This window comes from Choloepus didactylus, chromosome 12 (assembly GCF_015220235.1).
Source record: "Choloepus didactylus isolate mChoDid1 chromosome 12, mChoDid1.pri, whole genome shotgun sequence".
NCBI classification, from domain to species: domain Eukaryota; kingdom Metazoa; phylum Chordata; class Mammalia; order Pilosa; family Megalonychidae; genus Choloepus; species Choloepus didactylus.
The window spans coordinates 19,209,940-19,222,091 of record NC_051318.1 but is presented as its reverse complement, the minus strand read 5'-3'; the positions used below and the strand labels follow the sequence as shown (position 1 = coordinate 19,222,091).

The 12,152-nt window shown below is 37.2% G+C and overlaps 1 protein-coding gene across 3 annotated transcripts in view; it reads left to right on the top strand.

Moving 5' to 3' along the window:
- Positions 1–12,152, top strand: part of ZMYM2 (zinc finger MYM-type containing 2) — a 148,547-nt gene that overhangs the window by 85,518 nt on the left and 50,877 nt on the right. For all 3 annotated transcript variants that reach the window (XM_037799713.1, XM_037799712.1, XM_037799711.1), the window contains 2 exons: positions 9,108–9,258; positions 10,945–11,060. In XM_037799713.1, the coding sequence (XP_037655641.1) occupies positions 9,108–9,258; positions 10,945–11,060 (267 nt within the window). The remainder of the gene's footprint in view (positions 1–9,107; positions 9,259–10,944; positions 11,061–12,152) is intronic.

Below are 12,152 nucleotides of genomic sequence, written 5' to 3'. Positions count from 1 at the left end.
GCTTCTTAGAGTAATTGTTTTAGAAAAAGAAAAAAGGATTTAAAAAAAAAAGCAACAAAACAAAAAACAAAAAAAAAAAAAAACCGCCCTCCTCAGAGATCTAATGGGTTATTGAAATGCTAATAGAGAAAGCAACCAGGGCCATTAAGGAAAGGTCCACAGGGCAGAGAGATCAGCTTTGCTTCGGGATTTGCATATGCGCCTCAAGGCCTGAGCTCCGCCCTTCCCCTTTCTGTGTTCACCAGAACTCCAAAAATCCTCTGCTTTTATTTTGGAGTTTTTCGTGTTGTTTTTTTTCTATGCCTGTCTCCTCTCTGCTGGGCTGGCTGCTCTCAGAGTCTCTGGTGTCTGGTCTCAGTCTATCTATGGTTGGAGTTTGAATCAGTAGAATGAGTTTCCGATAAGAGCAGCCACTACAGTTCTCCCTTCTCCTTCCCGGCACTGACAGCCCCTCCTCCCCCGGGACTGAGCCTGGCAGGGAGGGGCGCGGGTCCCCTGGCCGCAAAAACTTACAGATTTCGCTGATCTCAGCAGTTCCACGTTTTCATGAGTGTTGTATGAAGTATGCCCAAAGACAGATCGCTCTGTGGTGTCCAGTCCACGCAGTTCCTGGCTTTTTACCTACTTTCCTGGAGGAGTAACTAAAACTTACAGCTCACCAGTCTGCCATCTTGCCCCGCCCCCCTCTGACAGTGTCTTTGAATACTCTTCCTAGTTCTTTACCCTTCTCTTCCCCTTCGGGAACATCAGTGATTCTGACATTTGTGCGCTTCTTGTGGTCCATCATTTCCCTGAGATCCATTTCGAATGATTTTTTTCACCTTTTTTTTTTTTGCTTTCACTTTCTAACCTACACTCATCCAGTTCACTTATTGTTAACCCAGCTTCCTCTAATCTAGTACTAGGTGTATCAAGAATCTTTAATTTACTCAACAGTTTCTTTTATTTCCATAAGATCCTCTATTTTTTTATTTACTCTTGCAAGTTCTTTGTGCTTTTCTAGGATCTTCTTGATGTCCTTTATATCCCGAGACATGGTATTAGTGTTTGTGATTATTTCTTTGATTAATTTCTCCAAGTTCTGTATCTCCTCTCATTTTTTAATTTGGGCGTTTGGGTTATCCATATCTTTTGGTTTCTTCATATGCTTTATAATTTTCTGTTGTTTTTGGCCTCTTGGCATTTGCTTATCTTGATAGGGTTCTTTTAGAATATGCAGGCTTATTTAAACAATTACGTATAATTTAACAAAGCTATGGCTTGATGCAGTGCACTTTCCCTGACCTACCAGCAGATGGCCATCCCAAGCCACCTCTTATCCTCAATCCAGTTCTCCCCAAGTTTGTTTATACAGTGAGTGGGGGTCCAAACCATGTGGAAATCCAGTCAGTGCACAAGTTTTCTGTGTGCAGTGGGCACTGCTAGCCCAGTCTGAATGGGTTGTGCCCTTTGCGGTTTGGCAGGGGAGAGGCCTTTAAGATCCAGTACTCCTAGCCATTCCCGGGGTTGCGGCTATGATACCCTGGGCCTGCGGCAGGTGTCTACCCCTTCAGCTCAGATTCTCCTCAGTCCCTCTTTGCCATGGACCCACAAGTCCTTGGGTTTGCTGTAGGGCTCCTGTCACTTCCGTGTGGCTCCCCTGTCTCTGGGCTGTGCACCCTGCAGGCTTTTGCAGAGGAGTTGTACTGTTTCAAGCCAGCCAAATCCTGAGTTCCCTTGAGGAGGCTCTCGGCTGCATAGCTGTGAAGGGGTGGCTCCCAGCCCACCTCAAAGGTGGTTATGTGGGTCATGGAAAATAACCCACTTCCACAATTGTCCACTTGCTGCAGCTACTCGCCTGACTCAGGGGCCTTCAGCTGTGGGTGTGCAAAGGGCTATGTGCCAGTTTGAATGTATTATGTTCCCCAAAATGCCATTATCTTTGATGCAGTCTTGTTTGGGCAGACGTATTAGTGTTGATTAGATTGTAATTCTTTGAGTGTTTCCATGGAGACATGACCCACCCAATTGTAGGTGGTAACTCTGATTAGATAATTTCCATGTAGGTGTGGCCTCGCCCATTGAGCATGGGCCTTGATTAGTTCACTGGAGCACTATATAATCTCAGGCAGAAGGCACGAGCTTGCTACAGCCAAGGGGGACACTTTGAAGAAAGCACGGGAGCTGCAGATGAGAGACAGTTTGAAGATGGCTGTTGAAAGCAGACTCATGCTCTGGAGAAGCTAAGAGAGGACAAAACCCCTAGGAGCAACTGAGAGTGACATTTTGAAGAGGAGCTGCAGCCTAGAAAGGAACGTCCTGGGAGAAAGCCATTTTAAAACCAGAACGTGGAGCAGATAGATGGCAGCCACGTGCCTTCCCAGCTAACAGGTTTTCTAGATGCCGCTGGCCATCCTCCAGTGAAGGTACCCGATTGCTGATATGTTACCTTGGATACTTTATGGCCTTAAGACTGTAACTTTGTAACCAAATAAACCCCCTTTATAAAAGCCAATCCGTTTCTGGTGTTTTGCATTCCGGCAGCGTTAGTAAACTGGAACAGGCTATCACCCACACCAGTTACCAAGGTGGGTGCCAGGGTGTGGAAGGCACTCCCTGCCGCACTTGCTGCAGCTCCCACTGCTGCCTCCCTGGCTGCTCTCCAGGTCCCACTCCAGCCCGCCTCCAGACACAGTGCAAGTCCAACTGCTATTTTCCCAGAGGCTCCCTGGATCAAAGAGCCGTTTTCGGAAAGTAGGCTCTTGGCTTCTCCAAGTGCTCAGTCACTACGGATATGTAAGTCCCTGCCCAGCCAGTGGAATCCTGGAACCGGTATTCTGGAGCACTTTTTGTCTTTTATCTAGTGTTTTTCTCGGAGGAGAATTTTCCTCTGTGTCTCCTAATCTACTATCTTGGATCCTCCCTTGATTTGATTTAGCAGATTTGTTTGAACATCTTTATAATTAGTTGTTTCAACTCTTGAATCTCATTTGAGGTGTTAGTTTGTTCCTTTCACTAGGCTATGTCTTTGTGTTTCCTAGTGTCCTCAAGATTTTTTGGTTTTTAGGCATCTGATTTTCTTGAGTAGTTTATGCTGTAGGTTGTTTTCTCTCTTTTACCTTGGGTTTTCTTGTTTTTTCTTTGATTTCTATATTTCTTTGTTTCTGTTGGTGGTCAGTTATCAGATCAGCTCTACCCTCCAGTCTGTCCTCCAAATCAGGTACCCGCCGTGGCTTGCCACAGGAATGGGAGGTAGGTACTGGGCACCCCAGCAAGTTCACTGTATGTGGTATTATAGATCTGCAGGCTTCCATCGGTGCTCTGTTTTCTGCTGGTCACAAGAACTGGGTTTGTTTTAGAGCCCTCCTTTTACAGTTGGGTTGTCCGTATTTCTCAGCCAAAACCGGGCTGGGTTTCTGTGCAGGGCATGTAGACCAGCTCCTGTGGACCTAATAAAGGGTCTGAAGCATCTTTTCAAAAGGAGTTCTATTCTCTTGCACAGTTTGGACTATCCAACAGATGGCGCTGTTTGGTAATTTACTTGTCCTTAGAGGCTGCTTTGCCTCTGAGCACAGGCTGCATCTACACAGGTGAGCTGAAACTGTGGGATTCCTATGCCTTCACTTTCCTTGCCTAAATCTGGCTTGATGTGGTGCTACACCTGTGGCTGAGTAACTGCCTCAGCTGACCCAGTTCTCCAGCCGTCCTCAAGGCAAGGAAATGTCCACTGGCTGCTGCTTCCCTCAAGTGTGGGGGAAGGGCTTTCAGGCCCGGGTCTGGAAACACAGTCTCTGTCCATGTTTTCTCAGTCTCTTTGTCCCTCACTGACCTGGGCCTTGACATGTCCTCCCCTGTCGCCGGGGTCTTCATACACTATGTCTCACTGCTGTCCCTGGTGAGTGGTACCGGTCTGCTGATTCTGTGCCTTTCCCATACTGAGCCCGAGTGAGAAGAAGGGGAGAGACCTGGCTGGCTTTGGATAGATTTCTATCTGATATTTCTTCTCTTTTTTCAGTTTGGCATCTGCAGGATCGTTGTCCACTCTACATCCTCCTCCAGAGTTTCATACAATTCAGGATTGTCCTTTTTTTTGTTGAATCTCTGGAGAGTGCTTTCAGTAGCTGTTTACATCACCATGTTGATGATGTCACCCCCTATGGGTTTTTTTAGGGTAGATTTTAGTCTACTGCTAATGTATCCCCACTACTGTGGTGATACCTCCAGACCATTCTACCTTTTGCTCCCTTTGTTATAAGGTCTTTTAGTCTGACGTTTGGGAACATAAACTATTCCTAGCCTTTTGTGTACTTTCGTAATTGTTCCACATCTCCCTTTCTTTCTGGTTCTGTGGTTCTTTCTCTGGCTCAAGCAGTTTCTTCTTACACATGTGTAGATTAGTTCTTAGACGAGTTGGGAGCAGAAGTGCCATCTCCCAGTCTTTCTTTTTCTTTTGTGATCTTAACATTTTTGAATAGTGCAGGTTATTTATTTTGTAGTGTGTTTCTCAGGATTAGATGGAGGTTAATGTGTTCTTTGGCATGAATACTTCACAAGTGGTGCTCGGTTCTTCCTAGTGCATGATATCGGGGGCATTTGATATCTTTTTGTGCTTTTACTGTATGTTAACTTGAATCAATTGGTTAAGGATTGTCTGTTATATTTTTCCCAGTAAGTTTTCTGGGAGTTTATATCCGGTACCATGTAAATTATCTGTTGCTTAGCAAATTTTCCCTAACTAGTTTTAGCATCCGTTGATAATCTAAAAAAATTTTAACGATTACAATAATTGTATATGTTTGTTAAAAGAAAAATTTCAAACTATATAGTGGTTAAAAAATGTAAAATATGCTTGTGTAAATTTTCATTCCTTTTGTGTACAAACAGATCATTATAACATAGAGACAATTTGACATTTATTTCATAAAGTGTAATTTTTACTTACACCTTTTTACCTTAGAGTAAAAATTAGTACAACATGTCACTGTTGAGATATTGTCACTGTTCCTTCTAATCAGGGTTCTTAAGTATTTCTGTGCTTCGGACCCCTTGGGCAATATAGACAGATCCATTCTCAGAATAATGTGATAACATAACATAAAACAAAATAGCTATTATAAAGAGAACCAATTATAAAATACAGTTGAGATTTTTTATTTAATTTTTGAAATAGCAGTATGTATGTCTTTATTAACACATTAAATAATAAGATAGAGTGATTTGTTACTAAAAGTTTGAACTAGTGTTGAGCATAAATGATATATGAGATAACTTCAACAACTATTGATATAAAAATTGGGTTCTTTTGTTTTGTTTTTTTGGCTATGTCATAGGTTTTGGTAAAACTTCTCTGGTTAGTTCTCTATAATCATAGTGAAAGAGAATGCTACATTTCAGTTCGATGCTGGCAAATATAAAGATAACATTTTCCCCATGCAATGTCATGGACCCAAGTTAAGGACTCCTGCTTTTGGTATATTTGAATGTGACCAGGAAGTGGGCTACGTGTTGGCTATATCCATTTCCTAGATGAGGTTTGCGGCAACAGGTACAAACCTCTTGTTTCTTGCACACCTTTCCAAGTGGTTCACTGGCTTGGTCTAAATATACTAAATGAAATGTGTTACTTAACATGTAAGAAGAAAAGTTGGGCATACCTTTCCAAGTGGTTCACTGGCTTGGTCTAAATATACTAAATGAAATCTGTCACTTACATGTAAGAGGATAACTTAGGGGAAAAGTTCACATGGAGTTGATTAATATTAACATTTAGTACCTTTTTTTAATGAATATACTTAAAATGAACCAAATTCTCATTAAGTCCCCATATTATCTTCCTTTTTCTTTACGAGTATCTTTTTTCAGTCAATTGTACCTCGTTCTTTTTCAGTTAAATTACGGTAGATTTATTTTTCCGCATGCCTGAGAGGTGAATATTTTGACTGAATTAGTTCCACTTTACCATTTCCTTCCTTTAAATCACTCAGTGCATATTTATAGAATATTTGGAAAATCTGTATGAAATTTAAATATGATTATTTTTGTGTGTACCTACAAAGCAGAGCAAGCTGCTATTCAGGTTTACTTACTTTGCTAATGTTCTTTCATTAAATGGGTTCCTTTGTTTTTGAAGGTAATTAAGAAAGTGGCAGTGTTGAAGTATTCTCAGTATTAATGATTCTGTTTTTTTGATAGTGCATAGTTTCTTATTCTCTTTAGGTGAAAGTATTTGTTAACGTGGACAAGTTGCTTAGCTCCTTGTTCAGCCGACCCCCCCAATATAAATTTGTCTGCATACCTTTTATTGGTACACCTTAAAATCTTTATTCAGTCATTCTGCCAATAAAATTAATGTCAGGATCACAAATCTTTCTTTAAATTGTTCTTTTGTTTTTGAAGGAGTGGTAGTAGTTAAGGAAATGGCAGTGTTGAAGTATTCTTAGTATTAATGATTCTGTTTTTCTGGTAGTATATACATTCTTACTCTCTTTAGGTAAAAGTATTTGTTAATGTGGACAAGTTGCTTAGATCCTTGTTCAGTTGACCCGATATAAATTTGTCTGCCAACCTTTTATTGGTACACGTTAAAATCTTTATTCAGTCATTCTGCCAATAAAATTAATGTCAGGATCACAAATCAAGTGTTAGAATCACTGTCAACTTGAAGACTGTCTCCAGTAAGTTTTAAAAAATGTAGTCAAAGAAGAAAATGCTGTCGTGATTGGGTTTCATTTATATCTTTATAAGTACTGGTACATATAGAGAAACCTCATACATATAGCTAGAGGGAATAGCTTCATTTTTCTCTCTTCAGTTCTGCAGCACAGTAGCAGGTGGCCTGCATACTTTTTAGTATTCCTAAATTGCACTGTAGTGCCAGGTTTTAAACATTCTTTTATCTTCTATTGTTACATTGATCTGTTTTCTTTTTGTCCTTTTCCCAGTATAACATTTTAAGTTACCACATAGGCCTCAGGAAAACATGCTGTCATTTCAAACACAAAATACAGCATTCTCCTATATTGTCCTTGTAACATTGCTGGGGTCATAATTGGACTTACTAGGTTTGCCATGATTTTGTTCCATGTTAACACTCTTTTATTTCTTGTGGGAGTCTATCAGAAATGTAAAACTTAGGGCTTATTTTGAGTGATAGCTGAATAAATAAGGGTACAGGCAGCATTGGGTCATTATTTTTATGGTAACTGACAATATAACCATACATTGCTGGCACATACATAGCTACATTATCTCATTCCTGTTCTGTTTTTTGCATGCTGAGAAAGCTGTGTTTTTCTTTTTTGATATTGATGTTATTTGTTGTTTGTTTGAGTTACTGTTTTTACTTTCCATTTATTAACCCTCATTTTTTGAATTCCAGTTACTCTCTGAAGTGTTATTTTGGGCCTGATTGTTATCCAGTCCTAACTTCTATTATCCATGCATTCATGGGCATTTTGAGGCCTTCCTATATCTTCACATTGTACTAGATACTCTATGGTAGAAAGATGAATAAAATAATCTCAACACCAGATGGAGATGTATGCAATTAATTTTGCAACCTGATATGTGAATTAACTAATTATGGTAGAGATTTATAATCACTTAGAAGAGGGATCAAATAGAAATTGTTCTTAAAGGCTTGCATTATCTTATGTTTGATTGTTAATTTTAACTGTTAAGTTAATTTTTTTAATAAAAACACACCAGTTCATCTGAATTGTGTTTTTAAAAGACGGTATGTATTTAAGTGATGCTACTTTTCTTCTAGTAATTTTCGAAGTACCTCCTTTCTTTATATTCTATATCTCATTTCTTTGACTAACAGTGCTGGCAGATATTCAACTTTTGTTACTATCTGTTGAGTAATTATTAACTTTAGTTAATAGCCAAAAATAATTTTGAATGAGAAGTCTTAAATGTAGCAGATCCTTGGGGAACCAATTTTAAGAGAAATTTCAAAGGTGTTTGGAAAGATAGCAGCTTAATGGAATAAATATTTAACATCTTCAAATTGCATCTTGTAGTTACTATACTTATATGTTTATTAAGGCTCATTTCTTCATAGTTATACATCAAAATATTCTGTAGCTCCATTTAATTTTTCCTGTAAAACAAAAAGAAGTGTATTCTCAGTGAAAACAGAAAACTGGGCCTAACGTTGATTTTCAGTTTTTATAGACCTGTTCTTAAGGAGTCTATTAAGCTCAATTAATAGAGAAAAAATATATTTTTGTAGGAAACTTAGCTGATGATCATTACTTTTTTTAATGCAATTTTATTGACATATATTCACATAACATACAATCCTTCAGAGTGTACAATCAGTTGATCATAGTTGTCAATTGATCACCACAGTCAAGCTTTGAACATTTTTGTTACTCCAAAAAATAAAATAAAAATTAGTATAAAAAAGAACATCCTCCCCACATTGTTCGTTCATTTTTTTTCACACTCATTCATTGTTTTTTTTAACTTTATCAAAAAATTAAAAAACAAACGATAAAAAATCATTTCAAACAAAGCCAAAAAAAGAAATAAGAAAAAACATAACCTAAAATAACTACATTGCTTCCAATATGTTCCTACCCTACCCCAAGAAAATAAACAAACTATTACCCAACAAAGGAGTAAGAAAAACAACGTAAAATAACTTCATTTCTGCAAACTTGTTCCTACCATACCCTCCAGAAATTAACAAACCATAGTTGTTTCTGAGCATTCGCAGAACATTAACTTTACCCTCCATAAGTTACCTGTTCTTATTAGAGTATTTTTCCCCCTTCATTATTTGCTGTCTATTGCTAGGTCCCCTACATTCCACAATATAAACCATATATTTTACATTTTTCACAGTGTTCACATTAGTGGTAACGTACAATATTTCTCTTTTTGTGCCTGGCTTATTTCGCTCAGCATAATGTCTTCAAGGTCATTACTTTTGTTTGAAGCTAATTTAGTAGTATTACAGTTAATAGTTTGCATCCGAATGGAGACTGTGACTCTCTGAACCAATGTAGATTAAGGAATTCTTTGCAGAGAGAAAAGATTTAATAAAATATATACCATTAATTTTTTTCCAATTAAAGTGTGGTTTTCTTAACTATATATTTTTCTTTTTCAAATTTTAGAAATATGGAAAACTGACAACTTGTACTGGTTGCCGAACACAGTGCAGGTTTTTTGATATGACTCAGTGCATAGGTCCTAATGGATATATGGAGCCATATTGTTCAACTGCTTGCATGAACAGTCACAAGACAAAATATGCAAAACCACAAAGTAAGTTTCAGATATTTGGAATATTAACAAACATTAATAACATGACTAATTTCTTGAATAAATACCTCATTTCTTTTCTTTAACTTTGTATTTATGCTTGTTTTGGGGATTGCTTTTATTTAGTTGCACTCATTTTTCTTATTGATGCAAACAGTTTTACTTGTTTTAAAATCATTTCAGACTTATTTCAATTTTTAAAGTTTTGGGCAAAATTCTCATCATTTCATCCAAATGTTACTTAAAACTGAAGTTGTTTGAATTATCTGTATATGCTTTAGAGACATAATGCCAGACTATTCATTTACAACTGTATTTTTTTAAGGCACAAAAAATAGTGGAAATTAATAAAAGAATAATTTCCAGAAGCTTCCATTTAAAAAGTAGTATTAGAACCACAGTAACACCTCACACCCACTATTGTTAAAAAAGCAGAAAATAGCAAGTGCTGGTGAGAATATGGTTAAATAGGAATCTTGGTACATTGTAGTGAGAATGTAAAATGGTGTAGGTGCTATGGAAAAGAGTTTGGTGGTTCTTCAAAAACTTAAAGAATTACCCTTGTGTGAATCCCACTTTAGGAATATGCCCTCAAAGCATTGAAAGCAGGGACTCTAACAGATATTTGTACACATGTTCATAGCAGCATTATTCACAGTAGCAAAAAGGCAGAAGGAACCCAATGTCCATCAGTAGATGAACAGGTAAATAAAATGTAGAATATGCATACGATGGAATATCATTCAGTCATACAAAGAAATACTCTGATCTGTGCAACTACAACATGGATGAACCTTGAGGACATCCATGTTGTAGTACATAGATTCCATGTTGTACATGGATTCTGATTTGTGCAACTACAACATAGATGAACTTTGAGGACATCACGTTGAGTGAAATTATTGAAACACAAAGGGACAGATTGTATGGTTCCACTTATGAATTAACGAATATGCACATTCATAAAGAGAGACACAGAGTACAGGTTAAGGACTCGGGGAATGGGGAGTTAATGCATTATTGTGTAGGGTTTTCGTCTGAGGTGGTGGAAAAGTTCTGGTAATGGAGAATGGTAAGGGCAGCACAGCATTGTGACAGTGGTTAATCCCATTGAATGTTATGGTCGTGAGTAGTTGAGATGGGAAAGTTTATATGTTGTATATATGTTTCCACAATTAAAAAATACAAAGCCTGACTAAAGAGCCACTGACAATTAAATCCAGCACATGACCTGCACTGGATCTAATAATGGAGAGCAGGTCCAAAACAACATTATTGGGCCAAATGAAAAAATTGAAATATGGAGTGTAAGCTTTATCAATGTTAAATTCTTGAACTAAATGACTGTGTTCGCATAAATGAATATCATTGTTATTATGAAGTGTACATGGAAATATTATGTGTTCAAGGAGCATGATATATACAACCTACTCTCAAATGTTTGGTAAAATATATGGATGGATGGGTGGATTGGTGGATTGTTAGATAAACAGAATGTTACAGCAAATGTGGCAAAATGTTGGTGGATTTGGGTAGGGGTTTGTGTTGGAGTTGTCTGTGTGGGTTTTGTATTATGCTAAAAAGTTTTTTAAGTTTCAGAAGTCAGTTAAGGTTTTGTTTTTCTTTTAATTTAATTTTCCATTACTTTATAAAGAAGTCATATATATATATATATCTTTTCTCTCCTAGGTTTGGGAATTATTTGCCATTTTTGTAAGCGAAACTCTTTACCTCAATACCAAGCCACAATGCCTGATGGAAAACTGTATAACTTTTGCAATTCCAGTTGTGTGGCTAAATTTCAGGTTTGTTATTTATTTTGCGTATCCCTCATCTCCAAAAAATATGCACACAAAATAGTGTAACATTCTCTTTGTTCCATGTGTTAATTTTTATATACTTTTCTGGGAGTCAAAGTGGAGGGGTGGGGATTATAGAATCATGGAGGACATGGTTGCACCAGCTGTCTTCTTGAGCATGGATAATCCAATTGGATTTTAAATTATTTATGATACAGATTTGAAGGAAAACAAATTTTAGGCATAGTTGAATTCAGTTCCTCATGTGTTGTATTTTTTTAGTTAAGACATTAATCATAAGAAAGAGTGCGTCATGATAAATGTATGAAGGACAAAGGTATACTTATCCTGGAGAAGATGACATAAAGACTTTCTATATATTACTGAAATCTGCCATGTAATATGGTGATTAGAACCATAGGAGTTAATTTCATGGAGACATTTTTCATTTTGTAATTATGAAGAATTTCTGACAGTGTTTGAAAATGGATAGTCTCAGAAGATAGTATTACTGGAAGTGTTTAAACAAATCTTGTTGACCACTAGGAAGGAATAGTTTGAGGTCATTCAGGCATTAGTTAGGTGGTGTATAATTGAGTTTACCCACTTTGAAAATTTCAGAGTACTACTGAAAGGTTCAAACTAGCGCATAAAGCCCTGTCCCATGAATTAATTCATCTAACAATTCTATGTTCTAGGCACTATGCTGTATGCTATATTACTAAAACTTAGTGATAAGTATTACTTAAATTTAGTGATAAGTATGTTGTAATAGTTATTGTAATTGTGACTAGGATTTAATATCAGGTGGTTTAGAACTCAGGTGAATGTTGTTTCTGTTAGTAGTTATATCCTGGAGTGAGCTTAGGTGATCAACCACATTTAATACTAAACTCTGGAAGTTGAGATCATGGCCATTGATATATATCCTTCATAGTGGTAAATATTGCTTCTTACCTGTTGGTTTTCTTAAACTAGAAATTATGGGATAATTGTTACTTAATTAGAAGAGAGACTCTGGCATGCTGTTTGTCAGATCATGAACTTAAACTATTTTTATGCCTCTGTGGTGAAGTAGGTAAACTGAATTGTTAATTG